At 52.5% G+C, this 23,980-nt stretch overlaps 1 protein-coding gene across 1 annotated transcript in view; it reads left to right on the top strand.

The window, feature by feature from the left end:
• Positions 1-23,980, top strand: part of MVB12B (multivesicular body subunit 12B) — a 176,413-nt gene that overhangs the window by 133,755 nt on the left and 18,678 nt on the right. The window contains exon 8 of the mRNA XM_059410797.1: positions 21,543-21,598. Within this exon, the coding sequence (XP_059266780.1) occupies positions 21,543-21,598 (56 nt within the window). The remainder of the gene's footprint in view (positions 1-21,542; positions 21,599-23,980) is intronic.

The following is a 23,980-nucleotide window of genomic DNA, read 5'->3' as shown; positions in this document are numbered from 1 at the left end:
TGTTCAGAACGTTGGCAGGAACCTGGCTGAATGTGGAAACAGCTTCAGAACTAGGACGGAAGGGGAGAGGTTTTGTTTAGGCCACCTGGCCTCCATCTGAGGAGGCTGATGTTTCCAGCAGAGGCCAAGTTCACCAGCGCTGATGTCAGGACCGTCCGGCTACCAGGTCCTGAAGCTGTGTGAGCGGTCGCTTCCCCCACAGCATCCCCCTCCCCCAGCATGTGGGGCTCGGGGTCAGCAGTCCACGTGCCACTCACACCCCTTCATTTTCTTCCACCTTTTCCAATCTTCCCTTCCTTGATGGGGTGTGTTTTAAAAAATAAGGAACAGTCTCTGCTTTTGCAGGAGAAAGGTGGAGAACTAGCACAGTTGGGCTGAAATTCAGGGGCCGGGCATGTGTCAGACTGGCTCGCCAGCCGGACGCCCCACGCGTGGAACTGCTTTGTATGTTAGCAAAATGACGAATCATTTCATGTTGTGACCGTCAGGATTTCCACCAGCAGTAGACACCACCAATGCTGTATTCTCGAGTACTGGGGGAGAGGCTGTTTCAGGGGTGAGGACACAGGTCCCTGTCCTTCTGCCTTCTCCGTGACATATCAGACCTCAGACTGCCCTGGGGTGAGGACTTTGTGGAGTTAAAGAAGTGTGGCATCTCCTTCTTCAGAGGTGTGCTGGCACAGCACCCCACTCCCGGGCCTGTGGGACTTCACAGGCACAGGACTGAAAAGCCGCCTTATGTGTTCTCAGCCTCAGGTGGGAATGAAGTCACGGTCTGGGGTTCGTCCAACAGCCTGGACGGAATCAAGCCTAGAGCGCCGCCAATCCACAGACCGGCCCCCTCTCCGCCAAAAACGAAACCATAAAAAAAAAAAGCCAAAAAGAGGTGTGCTTTCTTTTTTTTTTTTTTTTTTTTAAATTTGCATCTTTTTTTTTTTTTTTTTTAAAGATTTTATTTATTTATTTGAGAGAGAGACAGTGAGAGAAAGCATGAGCAAGGAGAAGGTCAGAGGGAGAAGCGGACTCCCCGTGGAGCTGGGAGCCCGATGCGGGACTCGATCCCGGGACTCTGGGATCATGACCTGAGCTGAAGGCAGTCGTCCAACCAACTGAGCCACCCAGGCGTCCCAAGAGGTGTGCTTTCAAGATGTGCCTGTCGAAGACCATTTGCAAATTCTTTCCTAGTAAAGACTGAGCAAACTCTTAACGCTTGTCCTCTGAGCCCCCAGTGCCCCCAGACCAGCAGCCCTGAACATTCTCTCACGAAGAGGCGGCCTTTGACTTTGGGATCTGGGGTCCCTTCTAGGCCTCTGCTGAAATGGTTTTTCCACTGACCCCATAAACGATTACACCACAGTCAGGAGGGCCATATTCAACACCCGGTTCTGTTACGGGCCCACTGGGCCGCATTGAACAAGCCTATAAACTCTCTGAGCTCGGGCGTCGTCATAGCGGCTCTGGACCAGGGTCAGCCTCGTGGGGACAGGGTAGAAAGTAGGATAAAGCAGTTAATGGGTGTGCAGCCCCCAAAGGAAGCTCTGCGGGTATTCACCATGTGAGTCATACAACTCTGGGGGGGCGCCATTCCTTCATTTCTAAGCTGCTCCATGCCCAGGCTGACTACCCCCCACTCCACTCTGCCTATAGCTTTGCTGTCCTGCGGGGTTTCTGTTTTCCCATCTGGTTTGGGGGTTTTATTTTTTTTAATTTAATTTTATTTCTTCAGTGTTCCAAGATTCATTGCTTATGCACCACACCCAGTGCTCCATGCAATACGTGCCCTCCTTAATACTCACCACCAGGCTCAACCAACCCCACATCCCACACCCCTCCAAAACCCTCAGTTTGTTTCTCAGAGTCCACAGTCTCTCGTGGTTCATCTCCCCCTCCAATTTCCCCCAATTCACTTTTCCTTTCCTTCACCTAATGTCCTCCAAGTTATTCCTTATGCTCCACAAGTAAATGAAACCATACGATAATTGACCCTCTCTGCTTGACTTATTTCACTCAGCATAATTTCCAGTCCAGTCCATGTTGATACAAAAGTTGGGTATTCATCTTTTCTGATGGAAGCGTAATATTCCATTGTATATATGGACCACATCTTCTTTATCCATTCATCTGTTGAAGGGCATCTCGGCTCTTTCCACAGTTTGGCGACCGTGGCCATTGCTGCTATGAACGTTGGGGTTCATATGGCCCTTCTTTTCACTACATCTATTTCTTTGGGGTAAATACCCAGTAGTGCAATTGCAGGGTCATAGGGAAGTTCTATTTTTAATTTCTTAAGAAATCTTCACACTGTTTCCCAAAGTGGCTGCACCAACTTACATTCCCATCAACAGTGTAAGAGGGTTCCCCTTTCTCCACATCCTCTCCAACACATGTTGTTTCCTGTCTTGTTGATTCTGGCCATTCTAACTGGTGTAAGGTGGTATCTCAGTGCGGTTTTGATTTGAATCTCCCTGATGGCTAATGATGATGAACATTTTTTCATGTGTCTGTTAGCCGTTTGTATATCTTGTTTGGAGAAGTGTCTGTTCATGTCTTCTGCCCATTTTTTTGACATGATTATCTGTTTTTTGAGTGTTGAGTTTGAGGAGTTCTTTATGGATCTTGGATATCAGCACCCTTTGTCTGTAGTGTCATTTGCAAATATCTTCTCCCATTCCGTGGGTTGCCTCTTTGTTTTGTTGATGGTTTGGGGGTTTTAAATTCCCGTTATATTTCCCCCTTTCCTGGGGCTTTAAAGAAAGTATTTTTAAGAACAGGCCTCTGCTTTCCTGTCGGGGCTTGTGTTTTGTGATGGTGCCCCCCTAATTCCCACCCACCGTCCCGTCTAGCGGCTGCAGCTAGAAAGCTTCCTGGTGCAGAAATCACTTTTGTGTGTCTTTTTAAGTTGTTAGTTTCCGTTGAAATGTATCCTTTCATACTTTGTTCTGACCAAAGGTTCCCTTTGAAAAATTCAGGGCAGATTTTCAAGTGCTGGAAGTCATTACTCAGGAAAGCACAGAAGGGTTGGAGAAGGAAACTCAAGGATCCAACACAAGTTAGAAATACATTCCCCAGCTTCATGATATGTAGAGCTCAACTGGAATTAGGCATTAGAGAGAGGGAAGGAGAAAGCCTTCTGTCTGGATCCCAGGAAAGATGGTCATAGGCTACCTGAATGTTACCTTCTTTTCCTACTATTGAAGGTAAAGGCCACAGAAACCCCGAGTGCTCAGGAAATTCACTGTAGATTGAGAGAAAGACAGACCAAGGACCTTTCTGGGCTCCTAAAATCTTGTGAATTTTGGAGGCTCAGTCCAGGAAAGATCCAAACAAAGAGAAACCCCATGGTTGGGTCTCATCGTAAGTGATAAATGATCACTAGCAGAACACCTGGTTATGCTGTGGCCCTGACATTTTCTTGAGATCGTGTATTTAATTATGTAGGAGTGTCAAGAGCCTGGCCTTCTAAGGTTGGCACTCCTGGCCTCCCTTTGAGCTGGAAGCAGGACCACCTGCCTCTCCCAGCCATGGGACAGGGTGAGCGCCTTGGCCTCTCTGGGCTGTGACCGTGCCTAGCACTAAGTCCAAGATTTTGCCAAGTGACGACTGTGACCAGTGCTGCGGTTCTGTGTGCCGCTGCCCTGCTTAGTCCTTATGGGACCCAGAGTGGCTTATATGTGGGTCAGAGGCTGACAGAACCGCACTCTGAGGCTCCAGGCACAGACTGGAGCTTCTCATGGAGCTTCTCATGGTGCCCTTGTCCTGGAGCTCCTGAGCCAAAGTCTGGAGGTTTAAGGCCAGGGATTTGATTGGCAATGATCATCCCAGACCACTCTGACACACTAGGGCCTGTAGTTTGGAGAGAAAGGGCGGGTCTTCTGGAAGCAAGGGGAGGGGGCATGGCTCTGGAGACACATGTCTAAGGTGGTACCAGAGGCCCAGCTCAGCAAGGCCCCCTTGCCTCCCACACTTGTCTGGACTGTCCTCGCCCCTGTGGGGTGCCCCGGTTCTCTCCAGGGATGTGGCTGCTCGAGAGAGAGAAGGTTCCTGTGCTCAGAGCTGCTTTTCCCTGGGCTGACTTCACAGAGGACTTGCCCTGGTTTGCGAAGCAGTGGCTCCTGCAGTTCGGGTCATCTGCTTGGACTTTCTATTTGGGGCCTGTCTTTGAAACCACTGTTCTTCCTGCCTGGGGCGTCTACAGTCGGCTCTACTGGCCTCAGTTGCTCTGGAGGACGCCTGCCCGTCTCTTTGACAGGCCCCCTAGCAGGCTCCCAAATGAATCTGCCACCCCATGGTCCCTAAGGTTGGCAGACCCCCACCTAGCTGCGTGTGTGGCTCTTGTCTGACCTCCCTGAGGCCGTGCTCCCCCGTGGGGACCAGCTCTTCCTGCACAAGGAGCAGGTCCTGGGGGGAGGCCACCTGGAGTCTTGGGCCAGCAGGGCTTAAGCTCCCACTTCACTGCCTGGTTGCTGGCAATGTCCGCGTGGAAGTCGTCAGTGCTCCGCCCCCAGTGTCTCCACCTGGAAAAGGAAAACATTCCACAGAGCAGGATACACAAGTCAGCTTCTGGTTTCGACCTTCTCAGGTCCTTTGAAGTGTTTAACCTCAGAACACTGACACCCCACCCCATCTCAGCTCGCCCCCAGATGTGCCCCAAATGCTCTGCTTTTCTTGCACTTTCCATCCACTGCGGAACGAGCTGCTTTGCCCCATTCCTTTCCAGATCCCCTTTTGGGGGAGGGTAGAGTGATGTCAGGAACATAGAGGGGGGCATTCCCCAAGTCCGGGGCTGTGGAGAGAAATCTCCGGAGGGAATCAGAAGCCCCGTGGTGGTGTGCAGAAGGCTGTGTGCAGTTGCCCGGGTTCGGCCCTGCCGCCGTGTCTTGTCTGCCGTGAGCTCCTGGGCGGGTTCCCCATCTGCCCTCGGCCAGAGTGTCCTCTGCGAAACTGGGAAGTGGGGGTGTGATGACAATAAAGAGTAACCACATACATAACTCAGGATGGTCCCGAGTAACCCGTCCGTTCGCAGAAAGCACAGAGACCACGGCCTGCCATGGAGTCGGAGCTCAGTTCACTGCGAGCCACCGCCACCATCACTACCTTCTCGGGGACTGAAAGGATTGATGACAGGTGTGAGGGACGAGGACAAGTCCCTGTTGTCCCAGGCCCCAGGATTAGACATCCAGGTGGGCAGTGGAACTCTTCCCTGGGACCGCGATACAGAAGCAGGAAGCTCGTAAGGGAAGAGCGAGCTGCCCTTGCTTCTCTGGTGGCAGAGGGCGGGGACAACGTCTGGCTGCCTCTCCTGTCGGGTCCCCAGCGGGCCGCTTACGTGGCCATCAGAGAGCCCCCGCGATTCCGCCCGCTGGCCGGCTCCGCGGCTCTTCAGGGCTGGGCGGCTATTGTCTTTGAATCACACTGCTGGGAAGTAGTGTGATTCCCAAGTTTGTAATTAAAACAACTGAGAAACAATTTTCAGTATAAAAAAAAAAATAGCTGAACAGGAAGTGTCTTTTAAAGCAGATGTTGTGCTGTGAGCCATGTAGAAATATTATTTTATCATCAACCCAAAACGGTTATCTCAAGACTTGAAAGGAAAACTAAGGGAACATCTTTTCTACTAACCCAGCATTTTTTTAGCGCCTAATATCATTTCACATTTAAAGGTGACAGCAATATCTTTAACGTTTTTCTATTGGATTAATAACGTTTAATGTTCAAAGCCATAAAGTGAAATGTTTTCGTGAGAGTGCTTCATATCACTGGTGGAAAATTCAAGTGGGAAAAAAAAGACGATGACCACACACACAGTAATAGGCGCCGAGTGCCATCAAGAAAAGGGAGACTGGGCACGGAGGTGGCTTCACAGAGCCTGTGGGTGTGCGAGCCTGGGGTCCCCCCGGCCCGGCGCCAGGAGGGGCTCGGTACTCTCGGCAGTGAGCGCTGGGAGCCCCCGCCTGGTCCCCCAGCCATCCGTCTCCGCCCAGCAGCGGAATATGACAATGTTAGCATTTTTCATTTCCCTGACGTTACCATTAATAAAGCAATGATCCAAAAGGGGCTTTGCTGAGTCTGTTCTTTATGCTCCCATCACTCACGACTAGATAATTTCACACAGGATCGTTTTAAAATTAAATGGCGATAAAAACGCTCTGCTGTTCTGTGTTCACCAGTTCATAGAAGTCTATCAAGTCATTAATGTGTCATGACAAACTGCTCGATGGATACAAGAGTAATTAATTATTTGAATAAATAACAAGTTGAACGTGGGGCTTTGAACCACAATGACATACGCATCCCATTAAGGGCGTCTTGGAACCTTTGCAGGGCACTGGTACGAAGAGTTAAAATGCAGGCCGGGGTGTTGGGAATGATGAAAACCAACTTCGCACACCCAGGGTAATATTTTACAGGGAGAGAGCCAAAATGTCACATTTCTGTGCCCACATGTTTGGTGTTGAAAGTTCTCTGGCAGAGGCCATTTCAAGATACCCCTGGATCGGCGATGTTGTCAGAGAACAATTATACAGATTTTCATAATCACCATTAATCTCTGCATATTTTTCACGATAATTACAGCAATTATTACTTAGATTTCTCTTGTACATGCCCATTGTGGGGAAGGAACAAGTGCTCATTATACCGGATAGTTCAGAGAACCTCGGATTCAAGTTCTTTGTCGTGCCTGCGCTCCGTTATTTCAACTCGCATTGCCTCTGAAAATTCGTCAGCTCTAGAAATTAGAGTCATATTCGCAGGCTCTATTATTAAGTCCTAAGGCTCAGCTTAGGCTGCGGTTCGAGTCGATGGCTGACTTGCTCCTTCATGGGGCCGCACGTTTGGTGGGAATTACTGTCAGGTGGCGGGAGATGCCCGTGACAGGTGCCGGCAGAGACGGGGTGGGGGGGGGGCAGCCTCACACCTGTTCTCCACGACAGACTTACAAAGTGAGCTAACAACCAATATTTAGAGAATACATTTTTGTGACATGCCCTTTAAAGGTTAATATTAAATCTGAGATCTGGGTAATTTACGGCATTGTACTTCGCAGACGCGTCAAGTGAGACAGAAGGGAGCGCCCTCCTCAGTTTTCCCAGATCAAGGTGGGTGTCCATTCAGGCATCGGTTCTGTCTCGGAATTTTATCTTCATGTCAGCGTGGTCCGAGAGCTTGTCCACCAGAGCTGAGTTTTGGGGAAAGTGATATGCTGCTTGCAAGGAAAGCCATTCCCCGGGGCAATGTTTCTGGAAAATGATGCAGTTTGGAAAGGCAGGGCTGTGGAGGTCTGGTGTGTGTGCTCTTGGGCCCCATCCCAACCACAGGCATGACTCTGTGGTCTCCTGTCATTCCGCGTCTGGCCCTGGGGACCGGCAGAGCCTGCCCGCCTCAACCAGTTGTTACAGGTCTAGCTATGTGAGGGGGATGATGGCCAAGCCTTTGCTTTTGAACTGGGAAGTTCAGTATTTGAGCTTTCTGTAAAAGAGAAGAGTAAAAAGAGAAGAGTAGTAAAAATGCCCTTTTTCCCCCTCTTCCAATGAACTTTTATTAAGTCATGACCTGGTTCGAATGTACACAAGCAGCCCAATCTTAAGTAAGCATAAATTGCGTGTAGAGGGCTATAAGACTTTCCGTGGAGGTCGCCTTTTATTTGGCCTGTACCTGTGTCCGTCCCTGTGCCTGGTCTCTTGGAGGCACTCGGCAGCTCAGGGAGGCTGAAGCCTGGGGCCCGTGCAGGCAGCCTCTCCCCCAGCGGCTGCCCTCCTGCCCCTTAGCTGCAGGACTCTGGTCCACGGTTTTCTCCTTCACTGGGGGGTGCCTGGGCCCTGGGGAATTCGATCCCACTAACCAAGGTCAGAAGAATTCTGTGCTGTTACATTTCAGACTATCTTTCTTTACCCGGTAGGCAATCTCTTCTCAAATCCTAAATAAAATGTATAATGAGGTTCTGCTTTTCCCGCTTGGGTGATGCCACCATCCTTTTGAGAAAGTACTTGGGCAGTTAGACAATTAAAAGCTGACTTACTGGTGATGAACGGCCGAGATCCCTGAAGCAGGGGTATTTGTCTTGGCCATGAGGGTGTCCCCGGGGAGAGTGCCCAGGGACGCTGCAGGGGTGGCTCCCGGGAACCTTCTACATCCATACAACTTCCATCCGCTTTCTTGTCCTTGTTGATTGGACTCCTGGGCTGCCGTCTGTAGGGGACGTTTCATCTCCTGGAGGAAGGCATCCCCACCTCCTCCTTCATGCGGTGGGAAGGCAGTGGACTTGGAAGCTCTCCCTTTCTGCACCAGCTGTGCCATTTACCAGCTTTATGGCCCCAACAAGTCCCTTCCCTTCTGTGCTTCAGGTCCCTCTGGCAGGGGGTAGGACGAGGTTTAAACGGGACTGTGGGGACGCCTGGGTGGCTCAGTTGGTTGAGCAGCTGCCTTCGGCTCAGGTCATGATCCCAGTGTCCTGGGATCGAGTCCCACATCGGGCTCCTTGCTCAGCGGGGAGCCTGCTTCTCCCTCTGCCTGCCATTCTGTCTGCCTGTGCTCGCTCTCTCCCCCTCTCTCTCTCTGATAAATAAATAAAATCTTTAAAAAAAAAAAAATGGGGCTGTGTGCGAACTTCCTGGCGCACTGTCCTTGCCTCCAGAGAGTAGTGGCCAGTCAGTCCTGGCTTTGGACATACAGAAACCTGGGACACCGTCTCTCCCTGCCCTCTGGTTCCAGGACAGGGAGGCATCTGACCAGAAGCTGCTTTACCCTTCAAGATCGTTGCTTTTCCAAAGGTTTTGTGAGTAGAATCTGGAAGAGGGCTGGAGAAGTCAGCTAGAAACCAGCTGGTACCACAGTGCGTTTGGAAATTGCACCCTCTGGGCTGGACCTCAGATCACAGGGCCATATTTAATACAGTGATTCTGAGAGGAAAGAATGTCCAGTGGGGGGGATTTTAGATCTCACCTAGCCCAGCGCTGCTCTAGCCTAGTCGCACCTGGGAATCAGCTGGAGCCTTGAAAAGCTACCGATTCCCAGGGCTGCGGCTCATACCAAGTAAATCAGAAGTTCCTAGAGGAGGAACGGCAGGTGGTTTTTGAAAGTCACAGGTCAGGGACGCCTGGGTGGCTCTGTCAGTTAAACATCTGACTCCTGATTTCAGCTCAGGTCATGACCTCAGTGTCCTGGGATCGAGCCCCACATTGGCTTACACATTCAGCAGGAGGTCTGCTTGAGAGTCTCTCTCCCTGTCATCTGCTCCCCCTGCTTGTGCATGCTCGCTCTAAAATAAATAAATCTTTAAAAAAAAAAAAAAAGCCACAGATCAGCGCCAGCTTGGTCATCTAGCCCAGCCACGCACTCTCATCTGAGGACACGGAGCTGGGAGGCCAGCTTTCTTCTCTGCCACCGTGTCAGCTGTTACTGTATCCTTCTGTGCGCATCCTGTCCGGAAGTTCATCCTGTTGGCCTGACCCAGCTGGGATCACCCGCTCACGGTGCTGCTTGCTAAGTTTCCTTCCCATAAAGTTACTGTTTTTCCTCTTGTAATTAACATGTCATCAGTGGGAAATACTTTGGGACTATGTGCATAGTTCATTCCTAATCAGATTATCCATTGATTTTTATAACTCCTTCATTCCGTCGATGTGCGTTGGCATTCTATTGTAAGGATGAGTTCCCCTTATCCCTTGTCTGTGCACATTGGTGTGGACTGGAGGGTTCTAATTCGTTATTGTCCTTATTTATTTGGACACTCAAATTGTTTCATTTTAGCCAGGAGGAGCCCCTTTGAGCTGGCTCCTAGGTCCTTCTGCTGAGTTCCTGTGATTCTTTGAAGACGTCTTACTTTCTGGTACAACAAGGTGTCCTAGGCTTGTTCCTTCCTTGCCTTCCCCTCCGGCAGCCATTTCTCTAAAGAGCCCCTGTGTCTCTCAGAGGAGAAAACTAAAATCTAAAACTCTGGGCACTAGGTGTGCTCATGGCTTCTGGGCTGTCAGCAGGTAGAAATAGACGTCCCTTTGCGTGTGTGTGTGTGAGAGAGAGAGAGAGAGAGAGAGAACCCGTGCATGCATATAAAACCATGTGCATATAAACACATACCTCTGTGTGTCGATGTATGTCTGTCTGCTTATTAAAACCATACCTCCTGGGGCGCCTGGGTGGCTCAGTGGGTTAAGCCTCTGCCTTCAGCTCAGGTCATGATCCCAGGGTCCTGGGATTGAGCCCTGCATTGGGCTTTTTGCTCAGCAGGGAGCCTGCTTCCCTTTCTCTCTTTCTGCCTGCTTGTGATCTCTGTCTGTCTAATAAATAAATAAAATCTTAAAAAAAAAATTCCACACCTCTGGTTGTGATCCAGTATCACGGAGCACATTTGAATTTTCTTCCCGTTGTTTGGCGGACTTCTTTTCTTTGGCACTTGCATCAGATGTTGCGTTGCTCAGAGCCCCTTGCTAGCCCTGCCCTCTTCTCAGCGCGTGCTCGTCCCAGAACGTCTCATCTTCTCTTGTGCCCCAGTCACCGGCAGGCTGGATGCCCCAGGTCCTCCCCTGGCCGCCTTACTTCTGTATTTCCATCTGGGCGGTCCTCACCAACCAGTCTTGAATCTTGCTCATCATGTCCCAACCACGTTGACTGTGTCTCCTCTGAGATGTTTCACAAGCCCGTCAAACCCAGCATGGCCAAAAGAGACCCTGCCAGCTTACCCCACACGTCTCCCAGGTCCCCAAGTGCCTGTTCTCCTAGAAATCCGTGAAACTGCCACAGCCAGTTGCCAAGTCCCATGATTCTGCATCAGAATGCCCCTCGATCTGTCTGCTCTTCTCCATTCTTTCAATCACAGTCCTGGACACTGCTCCCAGCATCCCTCGCCTAATTTACTGCCAGAACCTCCCCCCTGGTGGTCCTGCCCCCCCACCCCCGCCTCCCTCCCTCTAATCCATGCTCCTCTCTAGAGCCAGGAAGCCATTCCTGAAATATAAATGTCTCTCTCCAGCTCAAAACCCTTCAGCGGCTCCCCAGGGACCTCATGGTGACTTGTAGGCCTCTTAAACAGGCAGCCAGGGCTCCTGACCAGCTGGTTGGTCATTGGTCGTCTCTCCACTCATACTTCTGCCAGCTGTTGAAAGGACCAAGATATATCTATAGCTCCGACAGGGGAACTCTCTGACAGTTACTGAAAAAAAGCAAATTGTAGAACGGTTATGCTACAATACTATTTTTATGAAAAGCAAAGACACTTACAAAACAAAATTCTGTATTTCTTCTGTGTATGCAAACAATAGCAATGGTTGGGAGAACCTGAGGACTGTGCGTAGATCACATCCAGGGCCAGCCCCAAGGAGGCTCCAGGGTCAGGGCTCTGCATTGAAGGGCACTTTAACTTAGCTGTGCTATGGAATTGTTTGTTTAGGAAAGTATTCCTTTATTGAGGGCGTAAAAAGTACAACTTAAAAACATACAGGTCTTCCTCGTCTCATGGTAGGGTTACATCCCAATAAAGCCATCATCGGTTGAAAATGCGTTTACTACTCCTACCCTACCCAGCATCACAGCTCAGCCCAGCCTACTTTTAGACATGCTCAGAACCACTTACAGTTGGGGAAAATCATCTAACAAAAGCCTATTTTGTGCTAAAGCGTTGAATATCTCTTGTAGTCTTTTGAATACTGTATCAAAAGTGAAAAACAGGACGGCTGTACAGGGATAGAATGACCGTCCGTGTATGTGCTGTTGACCCTCGTGGTCCCCTGGCTGTCTGGGAGCTGTCGCCACCCTGCACCGTGAGAAAGGATGGAACCGCTCGTTGCTAGCTCAGGGAAGGGTCAACATTCAGAACCTGAAGTACGGCTTCTACTGAAGGCGTATCACTTCTGCACCATCGAAAACTCGTAAGTGGGGCTGTCCTGAATCGGAACTGCCTGTGTGTGAGATGGTCCTGCCAAGATGAAGAAGGGGCCGTGAGGGGAGGTGCACCTTCCTGCCCACGCGGCCGGGCCCCCCCGGCAGGCAGTGATATTTGCCACTCGGACCCGTCACAGCTAGAGGCCAGACCTGTCCTAGGTCAAGGCTTGGCCTCTGTCCACAACTGGCTGTGGATGAAACTGCTTGTTCAGACCACACCTGTGTTCTGGAGGAGTGTGGTCGCTCCTAAGAGCAGCAAACCTCCATTGGCCCTCGGGCTGCGTCTCTGCTTCTCGTCCGGCTTTGAGAGAGCTGTTGTTGTCTGCGGCTCGCTTAGGGGTCTCTGTGCGTGTTGCCCTGTGGGACGGCAGGTCTGGACCCACAGGATTTCCCTGCGATGCCCCACAATCGAGGTGCCTTTTCACTCATGTGGAAAAGTGGCGCTTGGCTGGATTTTATCTTTATCTTGAGCAAAATGCAACAGGTCTTGGCCCCAAGTGACCAAATATTCATGAAGTTTTAGAAAGCGTTTCTGCAGCAGTGGGTTTTTGTTCGTGTACCCAGAGTTTCTCGTGGCTGCAGTGCGTGGCCCTTCCCTCTGCACTCTGCCTTCCCAGCTCCTGTGGCTCAGACACCAGCCACCAGGCCGCCGACGGGCAACTCGTCCTCGAAGGAGGACGGGCAAGTGCAGAGCCCTCGGTTTCCTCCCAGGATACTGGGGATGCGGAGACATGAACTGGGCCACACGGCTGAAGTGACTCTTCCTGGCACGTGTTCTGTGTGGGGGACAGAGAGCCTCCCCCACTTCATAGAGCCTCAGAGAACATTCATTTGTGGGGTGTAGCCACTTTATTTTGGAGAGTACGGCCTTTCCGACTGACCTGACAAATGAACCTCCTGGCACCCAAGGGCAGTTTTCTTCACTTACTTTGCTTCAGGGGCTCTTGTCCAGGGGACGTTAAGCCGGCTTGGGCCCAGCATGGGTCTTGCTCCTGCAGTTGAGCTTGACCTGTGACCCAGAGGTGGCAGGTGCCAGGGAGAGCCATGGTCAGGGGCACCCCCGGAGGGAGTCCTGGGCAGGTGTTGCTTCCATACCTCCAGAAGCCTCTGCACGGGGACTTCTAGCCCACGGGTTACAGAATTTAATGTGGCTGCGCTTCCATTTTGATGACTAAAAGCAGGTCAGAAACCAAAAAGGTCTACTTCCTTGGAAGGACATTCTCCCCAACTTGTGATGACGATGAGAATGAGCAGGTAGTTCCCGGGGGCTTTATGGTTTTTCTCCTTTAAATGACAGAGCAGCTCAGGTAGGATTATCTCCTTCCTTCTCCAGTGGAGGAAGGAGAAGCAGAGATTCAACACTTGTCCTAAGTCCGAGGTGGACCCGGCCTGAATCATGCCTCTGAGAAGCAGGCCCTCTTGGTTGGCGTCTGCAAATCGCCGGTATCCACCACGCACTGTGTGCCCGCTGTGGGCCGGTCCACGCTCAGACCTCTGTCCTCTGCAGGCTCAGGCCCTTGGCCATGCTGCCAAGTGCCCTTGGTTCTCCTCTGACAGGTGCAAGTCTGACTCAGGCTGAGGGACCTGCCTGAAGCCCCATGGCCAACAAGTGGCTGAGCCCGGCTCAGGGCTCCCCTGGGTCCGACTCTGACGCCCACTCACTCCTCCCTATGGTGCCATCGGCCTCAGGTCCTCACTGTGGCTGATAAGTCAGTTCTTTTGGCTCTTGAATAACTGGCAAAACACATTACTTGGGGGATCTAGAAGGAAGCAGTTGGCCTAGTGTGGACTCAGTGGGAATGTCCCCAAGCAGACCGTCTTGGAGGCATCTACACATATCTTCCTAGGAACACCCCTGAAGTGACCAAGAAAGCAAAACAGGCGTGGTGCTTTGGTGTGCAAATGAGTTTCGAGAACCAGCCTTGAGATCTTGAGGTGTTGGCGTCTTTCCCGTCACAGATTGTAAAGGACCGCTGACATCACAGGAAAGGAGAGAAGAAAGAGGCAGGTTGCTGGTTCTTTACAAGCGAGTAGCCAGGGTAAAAGGCCGCCCCCTGCCCCATTCTGGCTGCTTTTGACTTTATTCTGCAAGTGACTACCCGCCGATAAAGCCACATCGTTCTCGGCCATCTTGAAAGAGTCCTTCTGAGATGCGGGGACCCCGGTTCACGGGACGCCACCTGACGGCTATAAGCAGGGGACAGTTGAGATGCTGGGAATGCAGTCTTTTTCTCTTAATGCTACTTTTTTGTTTGTTTTGCCACATGACTTTAAGACTTGTTATCAGGGACGCCTGGGTGGCTCAGTTGGTTAAGCAGCTGCCTTCGGCTCAGGTCATGATCCCAGCGTGCTGGGATCGAGTCCCACATCAGGCTCCTTGCTCGGCGGGGAGCCTGCTTCTCCCTCTGCCTCTGCCTGTCATTCTGTCTGCCTGTGCTCGCTCTCTCCCCCTCTCTCTCTCTGATAAATAAATAAAATCTTTAAAAAAAAAAAAAAAAAAGACTCGTTATCAGACATGTTGAAATTAACACCCGTGTTGATTAGAGCATTTCCTCGTTGAGATGTCAGTGAGGGACGGGGTGGGCAGCTCTGAGCAACTGTGGGCCCCCCCCAAGGCAGCAGGTGGGCCTGGGTCCGGAGCCCTCAGGAATTATGAGGATGAGTCCGAGTCGAGCCTGGGGAAATCCGAAAGTGTGTGTTTTGCGGGGAGAATCAAGGGATGGCTCTGAGGGGCTGCCTTGGCAAGGACAGCTACAGTTCCCACACGAGGGAGAGACACGGGAGCTAGCAGGCTGTCCACGCAAGCAGGAGTCCAGCTCCCGCCCACACAAATCCAGCACCGCAAACGGCTCCTTCCCCAGGAACAGCAAAGTCAGGTAGTCGGGTCAGTTGGGGAAAAAAGAAATCCTCCCTCTGCCTTCTCCTCCTTTAAAAATCAAGGGTGGTGGTACTACAGCAGCAGATTAGAGCTTTATTTGTTTAAACCTTGCAGATTCTGTAAGCACTCGCCATCCTCTTGACTCGCAGTGCCGATTGTAAAAAGAACAGTTGAATGAGCTCATTGTTTCCTGGTTTTTTTCTTTAATGTATTTTACAAACACTCCGGTGACAGGCCTGACACGCTGATTTCTATGTACTCGTACTTCAGTTTGGGATTACAGCATTAATAACAGAGCTCCATGCATCATGCCATTTTTAAGCATGATCGTTATGATAAAGGGCATATACTTAATTACAGGCCTGCTTAATTACAGCTCTGTTGAAGCTCGTTTGTTTAGGAGAATGCTAATTGCACCACGGAGCCCGCGGCCCATCCTTGCTCTCATCTGCCGTACGCTGCTCGGTGCCGGGGATCAGCGTTTTGTTAAAACTGCCACCAAAAACAAAATTAAAAAAAAAAAAAAAAAAAGGAGCAGAAGAAGAAAATAGTGCCCTGGTGCTTAAAGGAAGGCTGCCCAGACGTGGCTTTGGGTCCAAGCGGATACTACCATCTATGGCCCCAGGGGGGCCTCCCCTCTCATGTGACTGTGGTCCCTGTCACCCTCATGCTGCCTTCTGAAAGCTGCATCTTCCCATTTCACAGACAGGGTAGCTGAGGCTCAGGGAGGTGGGGTGGCCGGCTGGGCCACATGCCCATGCCCACAGAGTTGGCAGAAAGGCCCAGGCTGTTGACCTCCCGGGCCGCCTTTCCATCACACCCCTGCAGTGCCCCCGCCACCACCGGCCAGACTCTGCTGGACTCCTGGCCCCGGCAAGCCACCCCACTGCTCTAAGCCTTGGCTTCTGTGAGGCTAACTTGCAAGCAATTGCTTTGAGGCTAACATTACTCGATGCATGTTCCAGGAAGGCCGGCTTTGGTGCCAGGAAAGAAAGGACAGGCGCCGTCTCTCCCTCTGGGTTGTGACCTCGGATGGGTCAGATGGTATCCGTCTGGGATCCCCATGCAAACCCCAGGCTGACTGGGAGGGCAGGCTGGGAGATGAAAACATTCTCTCCGAAAGCAAGGACGCTCGCTGCCGGCTCTCCCTCCAGCTGCCCCGCACATGTCCCTCTGAGTAGACTCAGTGATAGACTGAAGGCTAGAGTGAGTGTCACAGTCTCGGAGCGCGGAAGAATAGTGAAGACAAAATAGTGGCTTCAGTGAGGGGAGAAAGAAAGGAAGGAAGGAAGCGTGGCGCCCCCATGAGAAGCCAGGATGGAGATGATTTATGAACACGCTTTCGGAACACATGAAAAATGTGTGCCATTGATTTTAAGAATTATGTTTGGCAAATCTCTAGATATTTTAAAATATGGAATGGCTGCCCAGATAAAGAGAGTAGAAATGGATGTTATGGAATTAGAAGGGGATTCAGCAGTCCCACGGATCAGCTTTCCACCCAATACACAAAATCTCCCCCGAGCTCCCCAGCACATGGCCACTGCCGGGACCTGCTCAGCCAGCTCTGCTCATCCTCCCTTTCGTGTCTCGTCCAGAGGACGGGACCATCCCCCTAGCCTTCCCCCTGGGGCAGCTCTGAGAATATGGGCGGACCTCTGATTACGCTCCCCTTCGAGTCTTACCTGGACCGGATCTCACTGCACTTCCCCCCATGCTGGCACGGCGATGGGTTCTAGGGTGCCAGGCAGGGGCTGATGGTGAACCAAAATGGACAGGGTGATGCCTTCCTGGAGCATCAGGCCTGATGGCTTTCTCCCCTCTCCTTGTGTGGTCGGACTCTGGGTCCCCCACCATCCTGGGACTCCTTGCAGGCCACACGGGAAGACCCTCTGACAACTGGTCCCCACACTGAGCTCACTGTCAAGGCCAGAGCAGACCAAGATGGCGGCTCCCTCACGTCGCACTGGGACTGTAGCGCGGTCTCTTCCCGTGGCACCCCTCCGGCATCTTGTTAGTTGAACCACACTACTGACTCATTTGACTGAAGACAAGTCTGTTTTCATACCTTCTGCTGTTCCTCCACATGTCTTTCATTCCATCGAATACATTGGTTTTTAAGACCTCAAGCACAGGACTTACTAGCATTGACCTGTAGTAAGTCCCATCCTTAAACTTAGACCATGATCCCAATTTGGGGGGATCTTCATTGGATTTCTCTCGGTTATCCAGCGTATAGACTGTCCTCCCAGATCCCCCGTTGGCCACATCTGAGATGGGCTATGTGTATCTCCATTGAACTAACTGATAACGCCCTGGTACTCTCCAGAGAGGTCGGTTGAGGTCAACATCTATCTATTAATCAGCTTTTTGAGCATCTAGTCCAACTAGTTATGGGTTCTCTTCCTGTTAACATTATTTAGTCATATTATCCATCTTGTCCACATGGGTAATGTGAGAAGTTTTGTCAAATGTTTTGCTAAAATTCACATTCTTTCAGCCTGCCATAATCTTTGTTGTGCTAAGTTTTTTTTAAATAAACGAAATTTGGCCAGCAGACTATCTGTCTAGCAAATCTACCCACAGGATCCTATCTACTCATTTTCTTTTCATCCAAGACTATTAAAGTCTGTTTTCTAAAAGAATATGAGAAGGAACTGACTGTGCTTATCTTTCTATCATGAACTTTAAGATAAAGTGAAATTTATCCCAAAGTTCCCATCTCTTTCCCATCACCAGGCAGTTCCCCTTGGGGGTCAGGCTGGGTCCGAGTGGTCCTCCCCATCATCTCTTCTGCCACCAAACCCATCAGGAGGGCACCCTGAAGGCCACTGCTGCCTCTCCAACACAGTCTCGGGGGGTGCCTCCTCCCTTCTCTCCAAAAGGGCTGTCTTTGGTGTGATCCCATAAGGATGTTGCTTCTGGTCTTCTGCCTTCAGCCCCCTCAAGAAGTGGGTCTGTGAAGAAATTGCCTTTGAGCCTACCCAGCAGGGACCAGAAGGCGTGCCTTCGCCAAACTCTTTCATTGTTCGCGTGGGAGACTGGCCCTTGATCCCAACAAATCCCCACCATTCTCCAGGTCTGGGAGTGAGGTTTTCACCAGGAATGAGGTGGTGGGGAAGGGGCTGTAGGTGAACAGGAGGCACCTCTGAACGAGACCAACTTCCCGCCACTCAGAAATTCTATGGAATGTGGCTGTGTCTTCTACTCCCTTCCTCTAGTCTGTTTTAGAATCTAAGAGGGGGCCTTTGGGAAATGCTGTGTGTGTCCGTGTATATACATATGTACACACATACATACACATATATAATGTCAAAACATTTATATATTCTATAAACATGCATGATGTAAAGGTGTATTTTTATTACACACACACACCCCCCCCAAAAATTCTATTGTTAGTATCCAGATTTTACAAGTCCCTTTTTCTGGGTCTTTTTCTCCTCAATTTTTTTTACAGCCCTCCAGGTGCCAAGGGTCAAGCCCCTCCCCCATCATAGCCCACGAGACTGAAATGCAAGTGGGCCACCACGGTACAGAAAGCCAGTCTTCTCTTTCTAGATCTTTCTTTCTCAAAGATTTGACCATCAGTTGGAAGGAGATAGGAACACACACTCCCAGGGGGACAGAGGGAAAGTACTGAGTGGCGGGGTGTTGCTCTGGAGCAGGGGACATGCTGTGGGACTGGGGAACGGTGGTGCTCGCTCAACATTATGAACAGACCAGATGCTGCTGAAACGTTCATTCTCAAATGAATTTTGTATTGTGCGAATTTTAGGTCAACAAAATGTACTAAATTTTACTGGTGTGCCAAAAAAAATGTTTTTTGAGCATCAAAATATCCCTCCTCCCTGCTGAAATCTCCCCAGTTCCTAGAGGTGATACCCAGACTCCTTCCAGAAACCCGTGGGTTTTGGCAGCAGCTCACCAAGGCCTCAGAGGGTTAGGTGCACGCCCCAGGCTGAGCCCCCCTGCTCAGGGCTATTCTGGGGGAGCTGCCACCCTCCTGCCCCTGCTCCCCTGAGCCCCTCCAGACCTGGCCCTGGCCAGGGACATGGAAATGCAGCAGCGACTCACACGTGGACTGCCGGGAAGCCCACTGCCGGAGAGGAGATGTGGCCAGGGACCCAGTGGGGGGCGGGGGCGCCTCTGGGAAGCTCGCTGCAAGAGAGGCACTCGGAGCGGACCTCAGGAGGACAGCCAGGTGTCAACATAAGGAGTGTGAGGGGAAGGGCCTTCCGTGAAGGGGTTGCAGACCCTTACGTGCCACTGAGGACGCCCCTTGGGAATCCTGCTGTGTGGGGCACTGGTGTGGCTGCCAGCCTCGAACCAGATGGAGCCACCTCTCTGCCTCCCTCCTGCTCTCCGTGCTCCCCAGGCCTCCCATTTCTGGAGCGGGGGATGATCAGGCCGTGGAAAGTCACCCCACTTCCCCTTCAGGATACGAGTTCTCTAAACACACACGGACGTTCAGACGGAGCCCGGTCAGCAGCGACGGGGAGTTCTTGACTTCTCAGGACCCCGCAGACACTAATACAGTCTTTCAAACAGCAAGCCTAGTGAGTGACTGATCAGGGGTGTGCAGGGCCGGGATGTGTGCAGATGTGCTCGCCGAACACTCCTCGCCAGGCGTGAGATCAGTGGGCTTCCTGCGCGTAGCTGGCGGAAAGAAGCGGGAAAGAGTGTGTGTGTGTGCAGAGGTGTGTACGGAGAACACCGTGGCCCTGGCAGGTGAGAGCCATGGGCTTGTGAGATTTTTTTTTTTTTAAGATTTTATTTATTTACTTGTCAGACAGAGATCACAAGTAGGCAGCGAGGCAGGCAGAGAGAGAGAGAGAGAGAGAGAGAGAGGAGGAAGCAGGCTCCCTGCTAAGCAGAGAGCCCAGTGAGGGACTTGATCCCAGGAAGGTCCTGGTCTGGAAGAGGCAGATTTATTCTCAGAAATTCCATTTATACCCAGTGGAAGGGCCAGAGGATTTGGCGTCCCTGCTTGCTACCTGAGTGTCCTCAGCTGGCCCCAGTCTGTGGAATGATGGCAGGTGCTGAGTGGCACCTGCCCGTGCATCTTTGTGGCACTGGGAAGGGGTCAGGGGTCAGGCGTCAGAGTGCCATGCGGGATAGGCCTTGGCCCACACCCGGAGTTGGGCAGATGGTGGCAATTGCTGCGAAGGGAGTGTGGCCTCTTCTTAGACCTTCGGTGGGACCCCGTCCTGTCCCTCTCTAGAAGGCACGTGGCCTTTCAAGGGTTGTCTGTTTAGGGATGGGTTTTCCCAGCCATGCATGAACAAGCACGCACGTGTACCCCGATGTCAGTCGTATGTCTGCACGTGTGACGGGCTGAAAATTCCTCCCCACCTCCTCTGGAGAAGTGTCACACTTCCTGGCCCTTAGCCGGCATTCCCCCAGGCGGTCCCGGTAGCTTGCAGGGGCCCACGATGGGAAAAGGCCCCCACCTGTGGATGTCCGTGCCCGGGCTAGGCCCAGGCCTTAGGCAGCAGCCTTCCAAAGAAAGGAGGCCTCCGGGGCAACAGCTGGGGCCAGCTGTGCTGTTTCCTTTTCTTCAGACTTACCGGAGGAGGCTTCATTTTTCCTTTCCTCAAACACATTATGATCATTGCTTAAAATGAGCTACTGGGCTCAGCTTGCTGATTGGAGAGGATTAGCCCCAGACTTCTCCTTCCCTTATTTTTCTCCTGTCTGTCTTCTTTTTTTGCTTCTGCAACTCTTCTTTCTTAGGACTGGAAAAAATTGCCTCTCGTGTACCAGAGAAACCCCCATCTTAGATGTTGGGGGAAGCAGAGAACATGACTTCCCAGGGAACCCCTCACCAGGTCTTCCCCGTGTCCTCCCAAAGCAGAATGGGCAGGAAGACCATCTCCCTGCGGGCTGTGGGAAGGGGAATGCTTCCCCGACCCTGTGTTTTCATTTGCTAGGAACCCGTTCCTGTCTTTCTCTGATGTCCCCATTCGAGCAGCCTGGTGCCTCGAGGCCACTGGGAAGCCCAGGACTAGGAGATAGAGAGGGAACCATGCTGGCCATGTGTGGCCCCCCAACCTGCTCTGTGCCTGACGCTGCACACTCCTCCAGCTCATACGCACCCCTACTCACACATACCCCAGCTCGCACACACCTCCAGCTCGCACACACCCCTGCTCACGGGCCCTGCCATCCTCCTTAAAAAAAAAAAAAAAATCTGTTTATTTGAAAGAAAGAGCGCCAGAGATAGCAAGAGAGTGCAGGACAGGGAGGACTAGCAGGGAGCCCACCACAGGGCTCTGTCCCGGGCCCCTGATACCGACTAAGCCACCCAGGCGCCCCCCGCCATCCTCGTTCTAAACATAACGTAACCTTACTGAAAGATTCAAACCCCGTCTTTCTGACTCCAAAGTCACTCTCTCCTCCAACCTAGACCTTCCCTGTGGGCCTGGCAGCCTGGGGCATGGCGTCCTTCTCAGTGGAGAAAACGTCTCCCAAGCACGCTCCCTGTCCACCACCCAGAGCACAGCTTTGTCCCCCCTCCCCCGAGCCACACGCACCTCTGTCCTGCTGCCAGCCCCTCGGGAGCCGCCCCACAGGTCAGAGAGCAGACACCAGGCTCTGGAGCCCTCTCTGCCCCCATAGCTCGGTCTGCACTTTGGTGAGGCGCTCAGGTGTGTGTCCTGGGTGAGGGCTGGAGCCCCTGGGGTCCCCACTCACCGGGACCCACATAGACCTGTCCTGCCAATATCTCCGGCCTCCGAGCACCGCCAGCATCTGCAATGCCATTTTCTCTGTTTCTGTTCTTTTCCAGCAATGGACGGTGTGCCTTTCATGATCTCAGAGAAGTTTTCCTGCGTTCCAGAAAGTGTAAGTGTTTTTGCGTGATGGCCCCGCGTGATGGCCGCCCCGTCCTGCACACCCCCGCGCAGCACACACGCCCCCACCCTCACGCTGTCTCGACCACAGGGCTTCCTGTGCAGGCCCCTCCAGCTAACGCTGCACACAGTGGGTGCTCGAGGAGTGACCGGCAGGGATGAGGCGTGGGGAGGCAGCGAGATGGACAAGCAGACAGACCCCGATTCGGCCACAACAGGGCCTTTTTGTTTCAAATGTGACAGTCAATGGGGCTGAACTTCACAAGTTATGAATGTTCTTGGTTTCCAAGTTCCACGTAATTAATTTTTGTTCTTTTTTATTTAACCATGATAACATCTTGCTGAAAGAAGCCTGCCTCCTTTTTTTCATTGTAATTGGCTGGATTCTGAGATAACCACGCTCTGCTCTCAGTCGGAGGGAGGCCTCCGAGCGGCAGGGCTGGCTGGCAAGTGTGTGTGCCCAGAGCTGTGGTCGCCCGCTCGCTGCAGACCTCCAGGGACCCCACGACACGCACTAGCCAGCCGGGGCCCCTGAGCCACCTATGACGACGCAAGGGCGGCATGAACTGGCCGGGCCTGCCGGCCAGAACCCGGACCAAGGGGGGTGCCCACCACAGGCTGTGCGCTCTGGGGACCCTCTCTCAGACGGCCCTGCCCCCCGGGTGGGAGTCCCCCGCCCGACCCCGCCCTCCCCACCCAGCTGTTCAGGCCTGGGCTATGCTGGCTCAATAGGCTTTTTCTGGGTCTTTTTTATCCTTTTTGCAGAAGTTTTTCATGAGCAGCTAATAACCGTGAGGGCCTCAGTTTGGGTACCAGCTAAAGAATCCTCTAGTGTATTTCTTGGATCCAGCTTAAAACCACCCGGCTTGTGATTTGACCTGCTCTGTAGTTTCCATTTTCATGAAATATAATAGGCCTCCTCTGAACCCTTCTGGTAAGCAGCTTAATCTTGAAAAATGCTCGTGACGTGACACGCGGAGCATGAGTAACTTCAGCCGACGCCACTTGGCCGCGTTGCCATGACGACGCTGGCGCCTCTCCCGCCTGCTCCCTGGGAGAGGCTGCTCTGTCCTGCGCACCAGCTCCAGTCGGGAAAGTTTAGTGGGGCGGTTAGAGCCTAATGATGCAACAGCTGGGCCTCTGCTGGACGGCGGGCAAGCAGCCCCGTTCTTGCCACTCGGGCTGGCAGCCGGAGAGAGCCACGCTGCTTTGTGGCCGCTGGCAGAGCAGTCCCGGGAGCCGAGTGGCTCATGCAGTGGCCCCGTCCCAAGGTCGCACTCACACACATGGCACTGCCCTCTCAGTAGGCGCTCAGGGCGGGCAGCTCGGGCCAAGCCCAGTGCCGTGCACCTCCATGCGCTTCTCGAGGTCCCCCTCCCGGCAGCACAGCCCCAAGAACCCAGCCACGCTACTCTGAGCGGGAGAGGAAATGAGGCAGTGATTTAACCCACAGCTGCCCCGTTCTGCATCCAGGTCCGTGGACTGGGGAGCCGGCCTTTCTCGCGTACCTGGCAGGACATCCCCGTTGGGCTCGGCTCCTCTTGGGCTCTGGGCTGCGGTTCAGAACCATGAGGGCCTGGGGTTTTGTCGGGGACCCTGGCTTCACCTGCTTGTCCCCAGCTGCCAGTTGCTGGCTCCTGTCGGGATTACAGAATGCTGAGGGGCTCCGAGCGGGGGCCTCAGGGACGGGCTGCCCACTGACCTCTTACCTCTCACCATGCATCCAGCCCCAGGCTCTCTGTGCCGCCAGCTGACATGTTGCCTCGTGAACTTGGCCTTTCCAGCTAGCTGGGGGAAAGCCAGCATTTTCAGAGAAGGCTCCCGTCATCAGGAAATTATAGAAACACCCATTAAAATGCAGTGATAGCATTTTTCACCACCATTGGGTTCTCAGATGACCATCGATGGGCGGTTCTTTCACTCAGCTTCCATCTTGGAAGACCCAGAATTCCCGCCTGCAGTTCCTTAACCCAGCCCACTGCCAGATGCCACAGTCAGGGCGGCCGTGGCCTCACCTCATGCCCCTCCGTCCCCCCAGCTGCAGAAGGAGAAAACCGGCTTTTGACCCGGGCAGGGACAAAGGAGAGACGGAAGTTACCAGTGCCTGGCACCGTCTCTCAGGAGGGCTGGGACCCTCCCCGGGGCTGCCCACCGAGGACTCAACAAGGGTCCCCACCAGAAGGGACCGGCCCTGCTGTCAGCCAGGTTTTCTAGAACGTTTGCTCACATTGCTCGTAATCACTAGAGTCACGGTGCTGGGCTTCCCTTCGAAAGAGGGTAGAGAAAATGCTAGATCACATAGGGTGGTTTGAGGGGACACAATCGTTATGCATAAAAGCAAATGTGAAACAGCATTTTCCAACCGTTTAAAAGA

This window comes from Mustela nigripes, chromosome 9 (genome assembly GCF_022355385.1).
Source record: "Mustela nigripes isolate SB6536 chromosome 9, MUSNIG.SB6536, whole genome shotgun sequence".
Taxonomy (NCBI): domain Eukaryota; kingdom Metazoa; phylum Chordata; class Mammalia; order Carnivora; family Mustelidae; genus Mustela; species Mustela nigripes.
Note: the sequence above shows the minus strand (reverse complement) of the source record. Positions and strands in the feature narration are given on the sequence as shown.